Source organism: Mustela nigripes, chromosome 2 (assembly GCF_022355385.1).
Source record: "Mustela nigripes isolate SB6536 chromosome 2, MUSNIG.SB6536, whole genome shotgun sequence".
NCBI lineage: Eukaryota > Metazoa > Chordata > Mammalia > Carnivora > Mustelidae > Mustela > Mustela nigripes.
Genome location: NC_081558.1, coordinates 85,408,083 through 85,432,624, shown reverse-complemented (window position 1 = coordinate 85,432,624; position 24,542 = coordinate 85,408,083). Strand labels below are relative to the sequence as shown.

At 35.8% G+C, this 24,542-nt stretch overlaps 1 protein-coding gene across 1 annotated transcript in view; it reads right to left on the bottom strand.

The window, feature by feature from the left end:
- The window catches only part of TBC1D5 (TBC1 domain family member 5), a 547,758-nt gene that overhangs the window by 213,780 nt on the left and 309,436 nt on the right, over nt 1–24,542 (bottom strand). The window contains exons 8-9 of the mRNA XM_059390875.1: nt 23,707–23,774; nt 3,867–3,969 (exon numbers count right to left, since the gene is read on the bottom strand). Of these exons, the coding sequence (XP_059246858.1) occupies nt 3,867–3,969; nt 23,707–23,774 (171 nt within the window). The remainder of the gene's footprint in view (nt 1–3,866; nt 3,970–23,706; nt 23,775–24,542) is intronic.

The window sequence follows — 24,542 nt, the reverse complement described above, 5'->3', positions numbered from 1 at the left end:
TCCCCTGAATATCATTAAGACAACCTTTTTTACAAATTCACTGTTGACTTCCAACTAAACTGGAGACATTTCCTCAATTAGACTTGGAAGAGATTGTTAGTTTGACTCTTAATTCTAGACTAGCAAAACCTGATTAATAATTACAAACGGCAAGTGTATGAACATCTTTATAGGAAAAGAGAACCATTTAGAAAGAATGATCAGAAATTCAATATGCTGTAAATTCGACAAAGCAAAATAAAACATAATAGATTGCCAGTATACTTATTGGTTCCCAAAATGTATATTTTGCTTGCATCTACACCATCAGCATTTCTGCTTGCTTAAAGCCTTTATCCCTGCTGGATCGTTAGTAGTCACTGCACTCCAAACTCATGCCAATTGAAAATAAAGGTAACGAAGTTTTCTTCATCAACAGCCTGTAGGCTCACAAAATTGAACCTGTTCTTTTATCTGCCTGTGTTCATTTAGCCCACCAAGCAGTCTTTATTAAAGCTGAGGCATCAGGCAGTCAAAGTTCATTAATACCATTTATATAATCTCTGCAGTTTCAATTAACTCAGCAAGACATTCTACTACATGATAACAGTCTCATTAATTCAATAAAATCCCATAACTATTAACAATATGGTCGATGTTAAACGGGGTGTCACCTAGTACAAAATAATAGCTTTAACAGCTTGTGATGAAACTCAAGGTTTTTTTTTCTTAAATTTGATCTGGCTAAATATTCAGTCCTTCTTTAGCAAGGTATTATTTCTATGTAAAGAATCTATAGGATTTTAAACATGTACAGGGAGTAATTAAGTCTTATTAAGGGACTCCCAAGAGTATCTTAATGATACTTTCTTATTCAGTAATTGACTTTGTCTAAATTATCAAGAATCTGACCTTCCCTATTCCTGCCTAGTCTTCCTTACAAATGCAGAGGCCCACACACATCACTTATGTTTGAGTGCAGTTATTATGTTTTTATTCCTTGTCTGTGGAATTTGTTTCCATTATTATAACACTTCCTTAATTGACTTTTTTCTTTCTCTAAAGAAGAATGTGTAACTTGGGATAATTTTATTCTGACTTGGTTTGCTATCACTAAATTTTTTACTGTGAGGTATTTTCAAATATTGGAAAGAAGGACACAACGAAGAGATAAGCTTGATGACAGAAGCCAACACAATGAGGAGAGAACAGAAAAACAGAAAGGAGTCTGAACTACTGGAATAACTAATGCTGCAGAACCATTTTGCCCCTAGACTTCTTGCAAAGTGTGTTAACAACATCCTTTGAGTTCAAGTCATTCTGAATGGGATTTTCTGTTATTTGCTTCCAAAAGTCCTACACTGATATTTACTTTCTCCCAGTCTTCTTTTTGGTTTCTTTGTTTTGGGTCTTTGAACTTTTTATCTCACTTCTGGAGAGTCTATCTGGCTTGGAAAGGTCTTTCCAATCCTGCGATTATAAACAATTCCCCAACATTTTTTACAATATTTCATTTAAAAATTTCAGTTTTCATATTTATATCTTTATGTCACCTGGAATTTATTCTTCAATAAACGTATAATTTAATCTTTTTTCTAGATGGAAAATCAAACATGGCAAGTCAATATCCTTTTCTCCCATTAAAGGAAAATATCCTAACTTATCATATTAAGAATTCATATACAACTGGACCTGTTCTTAGTTTGTTCCACTGATCCATGTTGATTCCCATACTAATGTCATATTAGCTTGATCACAGAATGTTTACAAAGTTTTCATACCTCCCTTTGCCATTCTCCCCTTGCCTTACATTCTGTAGCAACTCTAAAATATTTAATAATGATAATAATAGTAAATCCACCATAAATACCAATAAGAACACTTAATGATCACTATGTGTTTTTAACTCTACAAAACCAATATTATTATTGTCCTCCTCTTACTGACAGTAAAACTAAGATTTAGAAAATTTAAGTAAGTAAATTGTCCAGGATTATGTAGCTAGCAAATGCTTGAGCTGAGATTTAAATAACAGATTTAAGCCCAGACCCAGTGCTCTTAACCCCTAAGCTGTATTATCTCCATTAAAATTATGGTAAAGCTTTTTGGCACTAAATTTAAAATGACTATGTCCAGTTTTTAAAAAATGCATCTCTCTCTGTTTATCACTGGAATGATAATACATTTACATATTAATTTGGGAAGAAGTAATATTTCATGCCTTCCCATCTACAAACATACAACCACTCTCCTGTTTATTCAACTCTTGCTTTATGTCCTTCAATAACATTTATGGTTTTCTTCACATATCTTTTGCATCTATATTGTTATATTTATTTCAAGGCATTTTAAAGTTTTGGTCGTCATTATGAATGGGATATATTTTTTCCATCTTCCATTCTAAAAGTGATAATCACCATGTAATTAACATGAAAGCATATTACTAGTATTAAAACGTAAGATAAACTTAGTTCCCTTCGGTATTCTATGTATATAAAAACAAATACATTATTTAGGACAACTGGAATATGACTTTGCTTATTATCTTTATTTTCTTAAATTTTATTTAAATTCAATTAATTAGGGGCGCCTGGGTAGCTCACTGGGTTAAGCCTCTGCCTTCAGCTCAGGTCCTGATCTCAAGATCCTGGGATCGAGCCCCACATCGGGCTCTTTGCTCAGCAGGGAGCCTGCTTCCCTCTCTCTCTCTGCCTGTCTCTCTGCCTACTTGTGATCTCTCTCTGTCAAATAAATAAATAAAATCTTAAAAAAATAAATAAATTCAATTAATTAACATATGGTGTATTATTAGTTTCAGAGGTAGAGCTCAGTGATTCATCAGAACTTTATTATCTTTAAACTGATCAAGTATATTTCAAACTAAATACATTACTCTAGGGGTGCCTGGGTGGCTCAGTCAGAAGAGTGTATGACTCCTGATTCCAGGTTTGTGAGGTGGATCCCCATGCTGAGTGTAAGATTACTTAAATAAACTTAAAAAAAAAAAGAGAAAAAAAAATATATACACATACACATTGCTCTAGCCAAACAGGTGTTTTCTGTTATATTACATTGAAGTTAGAAAGTGATCAGTTGGACATACATTGAAAACTTTTGTTAGAGAATTTATTAATTTGATTTAAATTCCCACTTACTATACATTTTGATAAATACATAAAATATCCAACTTTTCTCCCTCTCCGACTCCCATTTGTGTTCCCTCTCTCGCTGTGTCTCAGTCAAATAAATAAGTAAAACCTTTAAAAAGAAATCCAACTTTTATATTTCTATTGGAATACCATAAGCTTAAGTAGAAACCTAGATACTTCTTTATATATTAAATAATGTACATTTCAATGAAAGCAAAACATAATCCAACAATCTTAATCTTCTTTCCTTTAGTAATGGGATAAATACCTGGATACCAAAGAATATCATAAATTTCAAAAAATTTGGAGAAACTTTCCAAAGTTATATCACCAGTAAATCTTAAAAGAGTAGAAGGACATTGATTATTTTTTACACAGCATGTCACATATTTATAAATGCTGTATTTAGAAACAATATTTATATATACAACTCTGAAAAGTTTTATTACTAGATTGGCTTCAAAGATGCTGTTTATAAACAAACTCCCAAAAGTTGAAAGAAAAGATTGAACGCCTTATAGAAGACAATTTGGTGGAATGTCTTATAATAAGGAAGAAGCATATGTGCTTCAATGAGCTTACTTTTCTCACCATGCAGCTGACAAGCAGCTCTTTGATTGCTTTACTATTATGATACAACTTTGGATACAATAAAGGCTACATTATTGCTCTATCATTTGTCAAGCTGTATAGAAAATTTTGAGTCAATGGATGCCACCTGTACGATATTTTCATTACCTGTTTATAAAGCAACTGCTCGTTTTCTCTAGCATAACAGAAAAGAACATCTGTAAGAATTTTTCTCACATTTTCTTGTTGGAAAAACTGCATTTCAGGAAACCTGAAGAAAGAAAACACAGGATTAAAACTGACTAGCAGAATTCTAAGAATTACCTTCAAACTCTCATGTTTAAGAGGTATCAAAGGCTACTTTTAGGTGTTAGTACAAGTGTGTATTTACCATGCAACTAGCTTATGCCACTGGTGGGACTGATAAGGTAAGAGAAAAAGGGTGAGGAAAGGGAAATTATTCTATCACAGATGGAAACTGTACCTTTCAACACCTAAATATTTCAAATGTCTCCATGTATTTAAAGTCCTCACACAGTGGATATGACAGTTCTTAAGCAAAATGAATCACAGCCTATATATTTGGGGTGCAGGATAACTTTGTTTTAGCCCATTTAGTTTTTAGGACTAGAATGTAATTTTGGATGTACCAGCTTTTTGAAGAAATCATTTTATTTTTTTAATGCCAGTATTAGGATTTAAATTATTATACATGACCATGCTGTTAGTTTGTCTGATTAAAATGCTGACTTCAAATGGAACAAGTTAGTCAGTATTGCTTAAACGCTCTCCAGATCAAAAATTCTACCAGGCGCTTTGAGGTAATATGAAATAGAAAAAGGGCACAGTATCCACTTGAAAGGAGATTACATAGTTGCTGTTGGTTTTTTAGTTCAGTTTTTGTCTTTTTTTTTAAAGATTTCATTTATTTATTTGACAGAGAGATAGAGCCAGAGAGCATGGGGGGGGAGCGCAGGGAAAATGGCAGAGGGAGAGGGAGACGGAGGCTTCCCGCTGAGTGGGGAGCCCCACAAGGGGCTTGATCCCTGGACCCTGAGATCACGTCTGGAGCTGAAGGCAGAGACACTTAACTGACTGAGCCACTCAGGTGGCCCTACATAGTTGTTCCTAATGAAAGAATATACAATTCTAACAATCCAAAGAACAAATACATAGCAATTTAATACAAAATGAGTACATAAGGGAAAAAGGAATGTCACCTAGAAGTTAACAGTCATAAATAGGCTCAATCACAAAGGGTTTAAAAAAGAATTTTTATGAGAGGAGAAAGAGGAAGATGGCATATCAGTGGTAAAGATAACCAAATCAGAAAGAGAGATGAAGGCACAGAAGGCAATGAGTACTCCAAGGGTATGGCACAGTACGGCGATCAGTACTGAGAAACAGAAGTCCTTCCATGAAGTACTGCCAGTCCAAAGCAGGATGATGAGATAGGAGAAAAGGTGGGGCAGGTCAGATTGTAAGGGCTAACTGCCTTGTTCTGGAGACTTCAGCTGTTTTATGCTTCATTCTGATCCTTTTCTTGCTCCCTGTGAGAGTTAATGACTTTCTTCCCAGTCTAATCTGGGTTCCTGGGTTAACTATGCTAATGGTTTGTGAAGCATCTCATTTCTGGTCCTAATTTTTATAATAAATTGAAGCCTATTTTATCTTCACCTGTTCATGTGACTTTCGCTTGAAATTCCCTTGGATGTGCAATTGTCCCCAAACCCATATATTTGATTTTATCTCTAGCAAAGGAGACCTCTTTCTTGGATTGCCAGTAATAAACAACCCATGGATTTGAGTGAGATGACCTCATATTTCTCCATGAATCTTAATTTGATGACCCCTCCAGATAGTTTCTACTCAGGCAAGGGAGCGTGAGTAGGCATAAATGACCTTAGCTCCCAAAGAAGAGAAAAATTAACCTGAAAGTAGATTCAAAGCAAGAATATTATATCATAGAAGCCAAAGGTGTTCCAGAAAGATGTCAAATGCACTGAACCAGGGAAGAAACAAAACCACTTTTTAAATGACTTCTTTGGGACAAAAGAAAGTTGATAAAGCCCTTACAAGTCAAATATCCCAAACTAAAGTAATCGGGATGAGAGACAGGTAAGCAGTTAAATTGCTAAAGAGAAACTTCTTAGGAAAATTTAGTTACTAAGGTAAAAACAGATTAAGCCTTCAGAGAATGGAAATTGTTTCTCCTTCTTCCTCATTAGATGACTTAAATCTAGCCTTATCTTTTTTTTTTTAAACTGAGGTATAATTGACATACATTATATTAATTTCAGGTGTAAAACACATGATATGATATTTGTATACACTGCGAAATGATCATCACAATAAGTCTAGATACCATCCTCGCCATGTCTTTAAGTAGGATTCTTGCCCCATAATTTAGATCACATGGCTTAAATGATTTTGCACATCCCCTCCATTAACTATTCTTTGAAAATTTTCCATGCACACCAGCACAACCAAATTTTGCGTAGCTGATGCAATCTGAACTGATTATGCAAGAAAGTACTAAAAACTGCAACATCCACTTTGTAACAAATACCCATGAACTATATAGTAAGAGTTTAATACCTAACTACTAAAAATGTAAATTATATTACATACCAATTCATAGTTTCATTTAAATGCATACTAACCACTTGCAAGATTAAAAACAAGAGAGCTACAAGAATTAAATTGCAGGTAGATAATTTAAATTACCCACTTTTAGCAAATACCCAATCAACTAAAAATGTGTATTAGGCAGACATAGCATATCTACGCAACAGCACACTATCTACAACACTACTCTACAACCCTAAAGTGCCAATTTATGAAGTTTCATGATACCCTCTTTTTTAGAAAAGTATGACTTGCTCTCTAAATTCTGATGGTTTCACAGCATCAAATAAAGTAAGGCAGAAAGACACAGAAAAGTTTTTTAAACGGTATAAAAGTTTACACTATTTAAGAAGCTGGATAAAGAATTTACATTCAGAGAAGTTTTAAGCTGAAGAAGTCTTTGGAGATTAGCCAGGCTAAGTCAGAAGGTCACAAGTAAGGATTCTGAAGCAGAGAGATACACATCTGCCCCCACATATCTGGGTAGTTAGGGCAGCGGTATTTCCCCACTGCTTCACTCATCAATTATAAGTAAGTCAGACATACACATTTAGGTAAAATTCCATGAGTTCAGAATTACCAAGAAGAACTACTACTACGTCATGAGGTTGATGAATACACATGAATAATAACATATTTCCCACAACAAAAACTTGACTGTCTTATTGTTAGGCTTCACACCAGAAGATGTACCATCTACATGGATCAGAAATAAGGGAGAAAAGTACAGTGAGTAGTTTTTCTAGGAACTGTACTAATCAGTTTGGGTTTTTTAAAAAGATCTTATTTATTTACCTAGTTGAGAAACAGGTGGGAGAAAAGCAGAGGAGCACAGGGAAAGGGACAAGGAGATTCCATGCCTAGCACAGAGCTGGATGAGGGGCCCGATCTGGGGCCCCCCACCACACTAAGATCACAACCAGAGCTGAAACCAAGAGTCTGATGCTCAACCGACTGAGATCCAGGCCCCCCAGTAATTATCAGTTTTTAATGATATGTTTTCTGTTTCAAAATAGCTTCCCTGCCATCCATTACATGTTTTTTTTTGGTTTGTTTGTTTTGTTTTATTTTTTAACCCCAGGCCATCTGGTATTGATTGAAGATAGGTAAAGTAATTTGAACACCATGGGGCAAATTTACTTCTGAAACAATAATGAAAAATCACAAAATACAGACCCAAGCGGGCCTCAATAATAGTTAAGATTTTGAAAATCAATAGTGACTCTACACTTCCATTAAAAAAAAGAAAGAAATGGTAGTAACTTCCAAAAAGATGGGGTAGAGAAAAAAAAAGTTAAAACTGTGTTAAGTTTATGATTCAAAACAGTTATCTGATAGCAAATAAAAGGGAATAAAATTCATACCAAATGGGCCTAAAGATAAATTTCATTATTATCAGAAAATGGAAACCCAAGTGAAGAAATTTCTAAATTTGGCCAGAAAATGAAAATGGTAAATAAGTGAGATTGAAACACTGGCATAGATAAAAACCAAAGAGAAAGTAATATTTAAGTACTCCATGATGAAATTTAGACAAGACAGTCTAAGATTTTTCTTTTTCTTCTTTTTATTTACTTATTTTTACTGTATCCTAGACTTCTCTAAGAACAAAGTGATGAGTGATGTGGGGATTAAAGCAAGAGCATCCTTGAACTTTACCTTCCCTCCAACTAGTTCCCCCCCAAAACCCCCTGCTCCCACACCCTTGTGTTCCCAAATCTGTTCTCAGTGAATAAAGAATTTAATCCCAGAGCCCTTGTACAAATCCCAGGCTCTCTTTCCCTAGCCCTCCCCCTTCTTCTGCCCCCCATTCCTGGGATGGGCAAGCACCACAGTTTGAATGCACAGGAGAGCCCAGACCGGTGACAGACACAGAAGGAAAGGCCTCACCATCAGGGAAAGGGACTGGGTACCACCATCCCAATTCCTGACTTGCCAGGAGGGGCTTGGAAGCACAGCAAGGTCCAAAGGCAAACCCAGCAGGGCTCTGGTCCTCCCAGGAGGTGTCAGAAGCCAGGTGCTTTGCCATGGGGAACAAGGGCACCCCAAACTGGGGACCTAGAAAAGTGAGGGCTCTCCAAGGGACTCTAAGATTTTTCTTGATTTTCTTGATGGAAAAAAAGTAGTATTTCAGTTCCAAGTTAACAGATCAATATTTTTTTATTTTTATTTATTTTTTTCAATTATTTTTTTTACAGATCAATATTTAAAATACAGCAGTTTCTCTCCCAAGATGTGTGAAGGAACTTATAATCAGACAAATTTTACATATTGCAAATTAATACCCAGAGATATAAAACTTTGGTGTATGAGTTTTGTTCTGCATCTTGAAATAACTCAAAATTCACAGGTGTTATAGTCTTCATCACAAGACTTAAAAACTTTCATTATGGAAAATTCAAACATTTCTAAAGAATAGACATGGTAGACTCAATAAATCCATCACCCAATATCATTACCAACCAGTTCTTGATTCATACATAGTCCTCCCTCAATTCTGTATTTTGAAACAAATCTGAGATGTCACAACTATATCTCTAAAAGGACTCTAAAAACATAACCATATACAATTCTAACACTATGACTAATAAAATAATCCATTCATTAAATCAAATATCCAGGCAATGAGCAAATTCCCCTAATTTTTTTTTTAGTTTGTTCAAGATCCATAAAATGTCCATACGTTACAATTTGTTGATTTATCTCTTAAGATTTATTCTTCCCCTCCCTTTTCTCCTCCCTGTCTCTGTCGCTACAATGTACTGGTTAAGGAAGCCAGGTTATTTATTGTGTCGAAACATCCCACATTCTGAATTTTTCTTATTGTTCCTCTATTTTGTTATTTAACACACTCCTCCTGCTATACAGCCTATAAACTGGTAGTTAGGTCTAGAGACTTCATCAAATTCAAACTTAATTTTCAACAAAATTCTTCATGGGTGGTATGAAAGTTTTAGCATACATTTACAAATTCTTTGACACTTCTGTGAAAAGGTGAAGGAGTCTAACTCCTCTCCATTTGAATGCATGCTGACCTTAGTGACTAGTTTCTCACAAAGTGATGTTGTAACACAACTTCCATCTGACTCTCTGTGGACACATCCTTGGAACTCAGATATCATGCTGCTAGGCAGTCAAGCAGCTACATGGGAGGGCCATAGGAGGTGTTCTAGTCCCCAGCTGCAGCAAAGGTCTCTGCTGAGAGCCAGACATGGGAGTGAACAAGGCTTCACACGATTTCCAGCCCCCACCCTTCAAGCAGGCTTGGCCAATACTACATGGAACAGAGGGAAACTGTCTGCCTCAGTCTTGCCCAGGTTGTACATTCATCAACAAAATAAATGTTGCTGTTTTATGCTTTGGGGTGGTTTACGATGTAGCAATAGGTAACCATCACAGTTGGTATTATGTACTTCCATCAATTCATTAGAGGTTGTAAATAGTAAAACTCTTAATTCTATCATTTTACCTTCATTATCTAAAACGCATATATAATTTAAAAAAATTTCCTTTTATCAATTTTTACTTATCCTGAAGTAAAGTCAGCATAATTTTGAAAAATCTTGACTTCCATTACATTTGTTTATGGATACTTGTTGTAGACATCTAAATGAATGACAGAATGGCCACTAATTTTGTCACAAAAGTAGTTTACAACAACCAGACTATTCTATGTGCCTTTTGGGTATCTGCCCATGTGACTACAGTATATTGGAATGAATCAGGAAGTAAGGGATGGAGAAAAGCCACACAACAACTTTAGAGCCCCAATAGCCAGGAACCCACATGGCAGTGATCTGTGATAATACAAACAGACAATTAAGAGAAGCGAGGCAAATTTCTGGGTCGTCTATAATGAAGAGATCCTCAGACAACAAAGAGACAAAAAAATTAAAAAAAAAAAAATTAAAAATCCTAAGCAAAAAAAGGGTTAAGAAAAGAGTGAAATGATAAAGGGCTTTGTCACTGCATTATAGTACATAATTAGGTAATTAGAAGTATTAAAACAGACAAAGCATTGGGCCCAGATGAATTACTGAAGATGCAAGTATTCAATAAGATGTCCCAGGGGAAAAAATAAAGCCCTTGGTGAAGGTTTATAATCATGCAGTAGGACAGAGAAGCACAGAAGGACTTGTAGGAACAATAACTGATGTTATGTTCATACTTCAAAAACAGAATTTCAAAACAAGCATTCATCCAAAATTTAAAATGAGCTGATGGAAACTCCCTAGAATACTATTAAACACCAAAATAATTATAATACCTTCTTCTGGTTTATTGTTTTATCAAAGAAAAAGTGGAAAATCAAGCAAAAACCATCAAGAGAAGCAATTTCATATAGAATGAAAGCAGGCAGACTTTTTCTTCCTGAGCTCCCTATTTTGGTTGATTTCACCACTGTCCCTATTCAACCAAATATGCTTTCTCTTCTTTGCAGGCACACAGCTGGATTTAATTTCTCAGCTTCTTTCTCAGTGAGCTGTAACAGGTGACCAAGTGCTAGCCAATGAAATGAGAGTAGAAATGATGTTTGACCACAAAATTCAACCCCCACCTCCACTTCAGCAAGGCCCCATACACATTTTCCCTTTCAGCTGGACAGAAGAGAAAAGGTCATCCAGGAGGCTTGGGAAGTTACCTGTGGATGGTGGTAGTTTTAAAAATACATGTGCAAATTCTTAAGAATATATTCCTCTCTTGGATTGCTTGCTCTGGGAGTAGTCTCTGGAGAAAGACATGTAAGCAGCCCCACACAGAGATGTACGTGGAGAAGAACCAATATGGATCCTCCAGCCCTAGTCAAGCCTCCAGATGACTGTAGCTCCAATTGATATCTGACTGCAATCTCATGAGACTTCTAAGCCAGAACCTTTTGGCTAAGCTGCTCTCCAACTGCTGATATGCAGCAACTATGAAATAAATGATTATTGTTCCAAGTCACTAGGTTTTGGTCAACTTATTATGCAGTTACAGATAACTAACACAGCCTTAAGTACCTGAATCTGGGGTGTCATTAAAAAACCATAAAATACATGGTAGGAGTGTCTACGGGACTGGAGAGAAGCTGGAAGGACCTTGTATACAGCACCAGATAAGTATTAATGCACATGAAAAAGGCTACTGGCAAAAGACAGACTATGAGGAGGCAGCCAGTGAGGGTTTAAATGAAAATAAGGAAAACATTATAGGAAAAATGGAGGAAGAAGCTTCCTTATAATATAGCAGCAACATGGCAGCCTCTAGTTATACAGAAAATAGAAAATGTACCACATAAGCTGGGTGACCTAGCTAAGGAGCTATCCAGGCAGAGTGTTGAAGGTGCTGAGTTATATTTGTACTTATAGTAGAATGAGAGAGGAGAGAAGCAAAAGGAAGAACTGCTAAATGCAAAGGTTCTAGGACTTTGAAAATAAAACTTCTCATTCTCATCTTCTCTATTCAGCAAACATTATTACTAATAATGTAATAATAATGCTAACATTATTACAACAGTGCTTGTGGGCAAACATCAAATCTAAAACACAATTAAAAAAAAAGTCTAAAGATGAAACCAAGGAAGTGAGTGTAAAATCTTTTGTTAAGATATCAGAAGGCTCTCAAGTGGTGCCTCAGAGAACCCTGTGTCAGTCAAGATGCCCCAATGCCCTGTGACAATTGAAAGGCACGCCTCACAGAGCTTTTAGCAGTCAGAGGCCAGGGATGGTACCGCATAGCCTACACAGCACATAACAGCCTCACACAACAAAGAATGGGTCCAAGATGTCAATGCTCCCAGGTTGAGAAACTCAGCATTAAGAGTATTATCAGCTTAGAGGGCACAAACCATATTTATTTAATCTCTTTCTGAGTAGACTTACAAAAACTCACCAACATTTCCATCTCCTGTTAGCTCCACAGAGTGCTCTGCATACAAAAGGTATTATTCACTTGATATTTCTTGAACTGAAAAAGTGTTAAGTCTAGGCAAATAACATTAACATAAAATATTACAGAGTTGTGGAAAGATTAGCAGTCCCAGGCATTATTTCCATTCTGGCCATTAACAAATAATATTTTTTCATATTCTTTTTTAGTTTCAAATTTTCAGGTTTGCAAAATAGAGAGATGTAGTTAGATGAGTACCAATAACACAAGTGTCTATTATGGGTGCCAGATACAAGAACTAAGCACTCAAGAAAATCTGAGAGAGAAAACAGACATTTTACAGATGTATAAAAAGGAGATAATTTACATGATCTTTAAAAGAGTAAAACAGACACTATTTTCTTTATCAGGACCTTCAATTTCCACGGCAGTAGCTAGCACATAGTAATTTCTCAAGTAATATTTGTTGGATGAGTGAATAAATCCACAAACCTACAAACAAACCAATGGAAAAAAAAAGTGAAATCTATGGACTCAGGGGCTGGAAGTGGGAAGGTGAAGCAGAAGAAAAGCTGGGCAGAGTTCTGCTGTCACTGTTTCTCCAATTAACAAAGAAAAGAGCAATACAGTTTTCACAGGCCACAAACTGAAGGTGAACACTGATTTTAAAAAGCTTAAAAAAAAAAAAAGTAGAAATCTGATGTGATGGTAACAGAATCCAGCCCATGAGGATAGTAAAAAATCTCCAAGAGGCCTAACATGGAAGATGGGAGTTTGAAATCACCTTACAAGGGAGATGATGAAGCAGAAGGGTTATGATGACAGAAAATAGCAAAGAATGCACAGCAGAGAAAGGACAGGTGGGGGTGGAGTTTCAGGAGATGGAATGTGTCACCATCTAATAGACATTTTCATCAAAGCTTCTGTCTAGCTCTCCAACATCCTTAAACAGCAAGCCTTTGACCCTACTACACCCCTGCCTCAAAAACGAAAAACTTTCTACTCATCCCATAAAGGTGAAAAATTAGGGAAAAAATATATAAGGAGATAGACACATGCACTTTAAGCGCAAGATTCTCACAACTGAAAATAATCTCTATTTTGCAATTTTTCAACAATTAAAACACTTTAATTCAAAGCATTTACCCTTAAAGTAAAAAGGTAGTTGAGTTCTGAATCTGCACTCAAGTTCTGAAAAGATTCTGTTCTACTACTGAACAGGTTATACCTGGTAGGAATATTTCAGGATGAGCTATTACTTGACCACACACCAGACTTTACTTTTGAACCTTCTTTAGTATGTGACCCCACAACTATATACAGCACTGAAAAACCTGGCTTACTTTAAAACAAGGAGGATCTCAAAAGGAAAACCACTTCTGGTCGGCAGCTCACAGTGATCTATCCGTGCTGCCACTACATGGAGCCCTGCTTCCAACTCCAAACATTAGGGGACTCAGGATGCTAACCTATCGAAGCACCGCAACTGTCAGTTCTGCAGCAAACACACCTGCATTTTCACAAGTACTACAGAACTTTTTTCAAAATTGAAAGAAATCCCACAAATTGGAGTAAATGTGTAGTAAAAACTTGCACGCCTAAATGGAATAGAGATGGGAAAAATACATGTTAAAAACAGTACAGGAAAACACACACACACACACACACACACATATACACACAACTATAATAAAATATTTTGTTTTTACCTTAAATGTTGTCAAATGAGGCAGGACTACAGGCCATTTGACAAGAATTGTTTCTTGTATTCCTGAAAATCTGTTTTTCCCCTCTTTAATATTTAAGAAACACACACACAGGTTGCCGACAACTCTCAGAGAGCGGCTTGTGTTGTCGTTTTCGCTTTCCCGGCTGTGAACAAGTGCATATGTGAGGGCTGGTCGTGCATGCACAAGCATGTACTCTGCCTGCATTAAATAAAATCACAACACAACACCAACTACATCCACTCATTCATGTGTGCCTGCAGTCCACCTCGAGGAGACTGAAAATATAAATACAAGCTGCTATTTTGGTGTGATCACACGAATATGGCAGCTTGTATGTTTTTTTTTTTTCTCTTTAACATTTTAACACTGGGCAGATTGTCTGCATTAACACAAACCAAAATCAATTCTGCTCTGAAACTGCTTGTAAAATCTTCCTTCCCTACGGAATTTTTTATTTAAGTAAAAAAATAGGCTTGGAGGATTCAGGACATCTTAACTTTGTACAATACAGCAAACAATGCCGGACCACAGAACTGGCAGTTATTTCTCTCTAAATGGGAACTTTGGAGAAGACAGACTTTAAGAAAAATTTTAAAAATCAGTAAGTTCACCTTGTAAAATTACTTTTGTGTATCATTAATATAGGAAAGATTTGCAAAGTAGTCTAATTTCAAGTTGCTTACTACAATATAAGTTAATAACTAAATTTGCCTAAAACTCAGATGAGACTTGTATACTGTAAAAAAACATTCACAGAGGTACTGTTAAATGCAGAGGAAGGAAATAAAAACCAAGTATTTAGCATAGACCATATCTAAAAATTCACTACAGATAAAAAATAAAATATAATAAAATATAATAAAAAATAGTAAAAATAATAAAAAACAATAAAAATAAAATATAATAAAATATCATATACAAATATATAGCAATAAATTATTTATACAACATTGCACAGTAGAACTTTTTATGATAGAAATGTTCTATATCTGTGTTGTCCCATCCAATAGCCATTAGCACTTGAATTAGGACTACTGTAAATGAAGACTTAATTTTTAATTTTATTTAATTTAAATTTATACAGCTACATGTGCCTGGACAGCACACACATCTATAATTTTAAAAGGGAATTTTAACAATTATTAGTGAATCCAAAAAATACTAAATTACAAGAAAAAACTGAGAAGACAAAGTTTGCTTGTATCAATTATATCTAAAGCTTGATCCACATATAAACTATAACCAAAAGGAAGCATTAATATGACAAACTTGAGTTCTTAGGGATCCAGCCATATCATGGAGAGTGAAGTAGGAAAGAAGGTCATTAACTGAAGAGCTGAGCGCCTGAAGTGCCACAGGAATAACCCTACAATAACTAGAAACATAAAGGACCAAGAATTGAAGATGATGACTGCCGTATCCAACAGGCAATCAGATAAACCTTAAATACAGTCAAAGTTACACTGATAAGTTAAAGAATTTTAATCATTTAATTCAAGAGAGAGGAAGAATGCTTCTGAAGAAAAAGCTATACTGTTTAGAAATAGCTTATTAATATGTTAACTTGCAAATGGTATTATATATACTACAAATACACTTTTAGAATAGACCTTGAGAGATCAAATAACAGACTTCCCTAATATCTAATACGGAAATATTTTATTCTGAACTTACCATTTCCCATCAATTTTAAATAATACTATATTTTATTTAATGTTACAGTCTTTGAAGCATGGCAAAATTGGTTCAGAATGGACAATTCAAGCTCTGAATTAGAAATGATGTAAATTAGAAGTTCCTTGATTTACCTTTTGTTTATCAGTTTTTTCAGTAATAAAAATGAGAACAGTATCAACCTCATTAGGCTAACATAAGGAACAATTAATTGAAATGAATAGAAAACCCTTTGAGGCAAAAAAGGGCTAGTAGAATAAAGGAATATTAAAACTAGCTGAGGAGGAGATAATATTTAATATAGTGACATATTCAGATCAAATAAATTCAATAGTGATGGCAACAACACAGCTTATGAGACGAAATTATCTTGTTTAAACTCAGACTAGAAGGCTAATAGTATTTTTTTCAAAGTGTGCTTATGTCTCTGAAGACTAAAAATGTTAAAGACTGTTACTGCTAAAACTAAACAATACGGATCATCAGTGATAAGATTCACAATCAGTGAGCTTTTAGTAAGCATCAACTTGATTCTATAGTGACACAAGAACAAATCAGGTCCATGCTCTCCAAGGCTGACCAGTAGATCTGAAAGATGGGTAAAACTCTCATACATACTCTTTCCATGATAGCACCAGTTATCCTGCACTGCAACTTTTTTTTTTGGCTGCTTTCTCTATTATACTTTGAGATTCTTAAGGGTCCATGCCATATTTATCTTGGCATCTCCAGTGCCTGGCACCCTGAGGAGATTAATATAAATGTACTAAATACATTGGCAGATTGAATACACTGGCAGGTCTAAGTAAATATAGGATGCAACAAAATTAAGTAATATCATCAAAAAGTTATTAAGAAATTAACTAGAACACAGAATAGGCATAGATTATTTCCAACTGTAAAGACTAGAAGATGTTTCATGAACAGGGTGATGATGAACTCAGGCCTTTAAAAATGAGCTTTCAGGAATTCCAAAAGGAACAATGAGGAGAACCAACATTCCAAGAGCGGGTAAGCAAGTAATGCAAAGCATGGAATATGGAACGCACAAAACCCATTCAGGAAATAATGCCACAGTATTGATCTAAAACAGAACGGGGAGGGACTTCGAATTTCTGGTTCTGCCTATAAGGAACCTGGACATCACTACTCCTCCCCAACAAGTAAAAAGCCTAACAGACTGAAAAATCAACAACTCCTCTTGTCTCTATAAGAGAGGGGAAGACACAGGACAAACAGGCAAATATAAGGAGTCACAACTTACCAGAGCAGAACTCATAAGTAAACACACCTGGTAGGAACCAGTGCAGGAGAGGAAAGCCTAACTACACTGAAGGAATTGCTAGAAGCTCAGTACGGAGAACTCTGAGAGTTAAATACTCCGAGGAACCCAGTAATAGGGAGACCCCCCCCCCCCCCCGCCGCAAACAGCTCAATCAATCCTTGACCAGGATTCCACAGTAAATATCAGGAAAAAAATCCCCTTGGCTTCTAGTATGTGGGCAGGGGTGGATTCATTCTGAAGAGAGCACTGAGTTCTTAACAAAACCTGCCCCCACCCCAAAACAAAAACAACAAGAGGACAAGATTGAAAACCCGTCCTCAGGGAAAAGCAGTTAACCAGAGCATATCTGCTGAAGTGTTCTTAGATCCTACATGACCTGGGGGAAGGGAAATACCCAACTCCAGTCCACTTTAACCATTCTGCCCCATCTATGAGGGTGCAGAGAATTAGAAACACTTGTGAAGTTCATGGTTCAAGAGGACAGGTTCATAGTAAGACTGAGACATAACCATAGGACTGAAGAACACCTCCCCGCCCTACTCACCTTATCACCACATTATTTAAGGCATATTTACAGCAGTTCTTTTTATCTTCCACATCGTGTTCTGGTTACCAGAAAAAAAATGACAAGACATAACAAGAGGCAAAAGGTACAATTTGAAGAGACAGAGCAAACATCAGAACCAGACAAGGCAGGGACCTTGGAATTATGAGATCAGAAATTGAAAACACCTATGATTAATATCCTAAGGGCTTTGATGGACAGAGTAGACAGCATGCAACAACAAACAGGCAATGCAAGCAGAGATGGAAATCCTAAGAAAGAATCAAAAAGAAATGCTGGAGATAACAAAACAATGAAATAGAAATGAAGAATGCCTTTGATGGGCTTATTAGTACACTAGACATAACTAAAGAAAGACTCTCTGAGCTAAAGGATAGATCAACAAAATTCTTGAAAACTGAAAAGCAAAGTGAACGAAGGCTGGGGAAAAAAAAAGGCAGAACAAAAAAATCGAAGGACTGTGGGATAACTACCTAGAATATAACACACACATAACGGAAGTATCAGAAAGAGAAGACAGAAGAAACAGAATAAACATTTGAAGTCCTAGTGACAAAAATTCCCCAAATAAATGTCAGACACCAAACCACAGATCCAGGAAGCTCAGAGAAAACTAGGCCGGGTAAATGCCAAGAGAACTATAGCTAAACATATCTTCAAACTAAAGAAGATCAAAGATAAAGTCCTTAAAAAGGCAGCGGAAGGTGGGGACAAAAATAAAAACACCTTACCTATACAGGAACAAAGAGAAGAATAACATCCAACTTCTACTTAGAAACCACACAAGCAAAAAAGAGAATGAAGTAAAATATTTAAGGTATTGACAGAAGAGAAACATCAACCTAGAATTCTGTATCCTGTGAAATTATCCTTTGAAAGTAACGGAGAAATGGACTTCCTCAGACAAACAAAAACTGAGGGAGTTTGTTGTCAGCAGACCTGCCTCACAAGAAGTAATTTAGAAGAAAATAGTATAGGTTAGAAACTCAGATCTACATAAAGGAAGAACATAAGAAGGAATAAGTGAAGTAAAATAAAAACTTTTATTTTTCTTATTGTCAATTGATATAACAGATGCTAGCTGTTTAAAATAATAATAATACCAACAGGGACGCCTGGGTGGCTCAGTTAGTTAAGCTTCTGCCTTCAGCTCGGGTCATGATCCCAGGATCCTGGAACCAAGTCCTGTGAGATGCCTGCTTCTTCAGTGGGGTGCCTGCTTCTTCCTTTCCCTCTGCCTATGCTCTCTTGCTGTCTCTGTCACTGTCTCTTTCTCAGATAAATAAATAAAATCTTTAAAAATAAAATTAAAAAAAATACCAACAATATATTCAACTATGTATGCTTGTATATATATACACATATGCATGTATATATGTATGTATGTGTGTGTGTATATACAAACATGCTCATATATAAGTGAAATGAGTAACAGCAATGACACAAAGGATGGGAGGAAGGAATTAGGATGACTTTGCTATTATAAAGTACTCACACTATCAGTGAAGTGGTATAGTGTTATTTGAAAGTTGATGTGGACTACCTAAAATGCATAATGTAAAATTTAAGGCAACCACTAAAAAAAGTAAGAGACGTATAACTGGTATGCTAAGAAAGGAAAGAAAATGAAATAATATGAAATGCTCCATTAAAACTACAAAAGGCTGAAAAAGAGTGGAAGACAATAATAGAAACGAAGAACAAGGTAACAAAAAGAAAAGAGTAACAAATATAATAGCTAATAATCCAACTGTATCAATAATCATTTTAAATGTCAATGGTCTAAATGCACCAACTAAAAGACTGTCAGGGTGCATCAAAAACACAACCTAACTGTATGCTACTTACAAGGAACACACTTTAAAAACAAAGACACATTTAGATTAAAAGTAAATGAATGGACTGTGGACTCTGAGAAACAAACTTGAGGGTTTGGGAGGGGAGGGAGGTGGGGGTTGGTGAGCCTGGTGGCAGGTATTAAGGAGGGCATGGATTGCATGGAGCACAGGGTGTGGTGCATAAACAATGAATCTTGGAACATTGAGAAAATAAAATAAATTTTTTTAAAAAAAGAAAAAAAGTAAGTGAATGGAGAAAAACACACCAAGCTGATTACACAATCATTACACAATGATAAAGGGATCAATTCTCCAAGATACATCAATCCTTAACATATATGTACCTAACAACAGAGCATCAACCTGTGTGAAACAAAAACTAATAAAACTGCAAAGTGAACTTTTAAAATCCACTATCATGGTTGGCAAGTTCAATAACTGTCTATCAGAAATGGATAGATCTGGCGGGCAAAAAATCAGAAGGACTCAGGTGAATTCAACATCATCAATCTACTGAACATACTGAGATCTATGTACTTCTTGAAACAACAGCAGCAGAATACACATTCTTCTCAAGCTCACATGGAATATTCACCAAGATATTACACATTCTGGACCCCAAAACACACCCAAACCAATTTGGCAGATGGGAAATCATGCTCTCAGACTGCAGTGGAGTTAAACTAGACATCAAAGACAGCTAGAAAACTCTAAAAAGGAACCATCTGTGTGTTAGGGGTCTGGATAAGTTCATTCTTCTGCAGATCAGAGAGTCCAAGAAGGCTTTGGATTAGGCAAGTAGCATGACCAGTTGTGCTTTCTGAAAATAAGGCTATACCACATGGATTCCTGCTGGAGGAGAAAGAAAAGACATCTAAAGAGAACAATTAAGCAAGTGAGAAACTCTACATAGGAGGTTTAAAAAGAAAAAAAAAAAAAAAGACCTAAAACAGGGCAGTAAAAATAGAGAACTGATGACTGTGAGAAAACTACATATAATGATCTCTTAATATTTAAAAGTAGAAAATGCATATCCTTAACCTATCTATTCCTAACCATCTTTCTTACTACATCTTTCATCTGAGCCACTAACATTACTTAATGTGGAAGCATAAAACAAGACTCCCAGTTACTTTCCCAGATTCCATCTTCACCTCTACCCACCCCGCTGCACAGCAGCCAGAATGATCTTAGGTATCACACCCCTGCTCAATAGCCACCAATGGCTTCCCATTACAACTGGAATAAAACCCTAACTCCTTACTTTGCCCTATAGGACTGTTTTGATGGCATCTGCTCTCTCCCAAAATTTCCCTACTTAAATCACTTACCTCCTGGCATACCTGCCCCCCGCTTCAGTTTCCCAAAACACTGAGCTTATTTTCACTGAGAGACTTTGCACTAGCTGTTCCCTCTGCCTGGAATGTTCTTTCCCTAGATTTTCAAATGGCTGGCTTTTTAAAATTTTTCACATCTCAGCTCAGATATCATCTTCTCAGAGATGCCTTTTCTAATCACTGTTTCTAAAACTGCCATCCCTCTATCTTATCACCCTGCTTTATTTCTTCACAACAGTTACCATCTTTTACAATTATCCTCTTTATCTATCTATACGTGCTGACCTTCTCATTCCTCCAACCCCCTCCCCACCCCACACTAAAATGTATATCCCAAGAAAGCAGGACCTAGTCTGTTTTATTCACCACTCTATTCCCAAAAAGGATAAGGCTGGTACACAGCAGACATTCAATAAATGTACAGTAAAAAAAATGTACAGTAAAAAAAATTCTTACCACAGATGCTAGTAAATGAATAACACTGTATAACATTCATTGAGCTGTATTTCTTTTCTTCTCCTATTGCATCATGAGGTGCCTTACAGACTCAACTGAAACCCATGGATTTTAGATAATGCAGTGCCTTATAAAGAGAATGTATTACCTAAAGTAGTAAAATTATTCAAGCTATTCAGCTCTTATTGTTAGGCAATTTGGTTACTTAAAAGACTGACAGTCTTACCTTACAAGCTACGTTACCTGCCACAAAATATATGAAGAGATGGCAAGGAGCCTTACTCTAAATGTGGAGGAGAGCCATGGAAGAGCCTTCTGGGGAAGAAGATGCAACCTCCTCCATCCATGCTATGAACTACAGGGTCTCCTAACTGCCATCCCTGAATCTTAGGCTTGCCAACTGAATTAAAAAATACCACTGGAGACCATTTATAAGAGAAAGTTAGCCATATATACGTTATACACATCACATGCATACACACATTTTAAATATATAAAAAATGCATAGAAAACATAAAACCAAATAGTTACAAGCATACACTTTTCAAGAAATAACACTTCCTCACACAGCAAAGCAAAAATGTTTGTGTTAAGTAATCAAAATAATCAATGGGCTCCCAACGCCACTTCCTATGAAGCTTGGCTGTCTGAGTTTTATTTTCCCCTTCTCCTGTTTGTTTTGCCTTTTCACTGATTTGATCCACAGAGCCTTTGACTATGTGAAGCTCTGGCATCATGGTCCCTCTATTTTCATTTGATAACAGCAGATTGATCATGATCCTTCTTATTAGCCATTTAGAGCTGAAGCTGTCAAGTTTTCTAAGATAACTGCCTAGCAAAATTTTTTTTAAAAAGGGATACCTTTACTGTTTGGCTAGCAATATATACCATGCATTTTGCTTTTAAGAGGCCTGTTTTACTGCCACTGACTATACAGCTACTTAAATGACTGGCGAGGAAATTCAGCTTTTGTTTTTTCCAACAAATATTTGAGTGCCTCCTGCACACGAATACAATGGCACTCTACTTTCTGCAACTATATGCTAGAGGTCAAGAACTGCCACAAGATGCCTCTGAGAGTAGTTTTTGTATAATTGGCTCCTCTTGGGTTACCTAGATAACTCAGCTCATCAAAATGATCCCATACCTCCCTCCCTCAACCTACCACCATTGCCAGTTTCGTACAGTTCTGTGGTACTCTGAACCCATGATTCCCCTGTTTTCATTTTTATTTTTTAATGTAAGCTCTAGGCCCAATGTGGGCCTGAACACACAACTGTTAGATTAAGAGTCACACATTCCATTGACTGAGCCAGCGAGGTACCCCTCCACTGATTTTCATTTTAAAATAGAAAATGTGACTTGTTCAATATGTAGTATAATGTTAATAGCCATCTGTGTCATCTGATTACTCAGTGTTTGGGACCTAGAAAGAGATGAGTCTCAGAGAGCCAGAGGCCTTGACCTTATAATAGGTCTAGCAGGAGTTGAACTAGCAGCAGCACAGACAGGCAAAGCTACAGAAGAACCTGGAAGAAGGTACTAGGGATATCTATGACTCTGCAAATACATGGCCTATGCAATGATTAATTTACTAACATTTATGTAACTGTTTACAGCCTAAAGTGTTAACACATCTAGGGGTGCCAGGGTGGCACAGTCGGTTAAGAGTCCAACTCTTAGTTTTGGCTCCGGTCATGATGTAAGGTTGTGATTTCAGAGTTATGAGATTGAGCTCTATGCAGAGCTCTGTGCTCTGCATAGAGCTCACTTGAGATTCTCTCTCTCTCTCTTCCTTTGTCACTCTCACCTACTCGTGTATGCTCGTTCTCTTTCTCTCTTTCTCTAGGATGAATAAATAAATCTTTTTAAAAGAAGTGTAAACATATCTGAATAGTACTAGTACAACATACATTTATTAATCTACAGCAATCCTTTGAGGTTAACTATTATTCTCATTTTACAGAAAGGGACACCGAGAAAAGATGTTCATTGAAAGTAAAATGCCTAAGATTATAGCATATGTTGCTAGAACTTATCCTAGGACTTTCCCACAAAAATTCCATGTACTTCTCACTACATGACCCAGAAAGGTAAAGCCCTATTATGTAAAAGTCAATGGATATTAGCCATGTGCTAAGTAAATAACCCCTTCACATAGTAAATACTATGTAGACCAAGAGAAGAGGTTGTTTGCAAACCTAATGACTTCAAGAGAGACAGAAACAAGGAGTGTAAAACTAATAGTTGTCATTTAAAAAGCAATTTGGTTAGAAAGGATTCAAAGCTGTGAAGCAGGAGACAAATGTTTCTAGCAATATCAATATTATGACCACATAATATAACCTTAATCAGAAGCACATGATTTCAAACCATTGTTGAAAATTGAAAACCAGATTAGATATTATTTTAAGATCATAAATATTGGAATTTATGTTGAAAGAGGGAAAATAGGAATCTATATTTTAAGAACAGAAAATAACTGTTACTATCAAAAATGACCACAATAACTTTGTTATTAACATAAGGCAAATACTGCATTTAATTAAAACTCCTCTGTGGATTTTGTATCTTACTAAAATTACAAAGAGATAACATCAATTTGAATTATTGTAAGTTCTACATACGTTCTTTTGACATCTTGTTCAATCATTGATCGCAGTTCTTTATCTTGAAAAAATTTGTTCCACAGACTCTGAAATAAGGAAAACAACCTATTTAAGATAATTTTATACCTTTACTTGTCTTTTATGATCTCAATTTAATAATTTAAGTGATCAAATTTATCCTTCTCTGAGTTATCATTTCACATTGTGGAGAGGAAACCTGAAGTAGAATAAGTTTTATTAAAAACTACTAGTCTAATATCAGAAACACATCCTTATACTAACAACAATTTTTCCAGTAATAATATTATACATATTTAAAATTTTTATTATTATCTTTATAAAGTAAATGATTGTTCTGCTGCTCTACACCCACTACTTCCCTTACAAACAACAAAAAGCTCTGCTTAGATTAGAGCAGGGCCATAGGCCAACTGGTCTCAACTTGAACCTGACCTGAACTCCCAATGCACTAAGACATGTAATTTTTTTTGCAAAGCTTGGCTTTATGATCAAGCAGATTTTTAGACACTTTGTTAAAATGTGAGTTTCAGTTTTAAAATTCACTTAATATTCTGTGCTGCTATACTATAAACTATATCATAACAACTATATGTATCAGTAAAAAAAGAAATGCTGATATTATATATTAGCTGGAAAATAATTTCTGTTAGCAGGGAAATAGGAACTAGAGCAGCAATTGAAGAAGTTACACAATACTCTAAAGTAGTAATTATTCTTAGTCTTCTCTGAAGTATCAGTGGGGAGGGGCAAATCTTTTTCATTATCTTTAAAAACTTAATAAGCTCACTCCAAAAAGTCACTTTTCTTCTTGCAAGTTAGTCCCACCAAGTAAA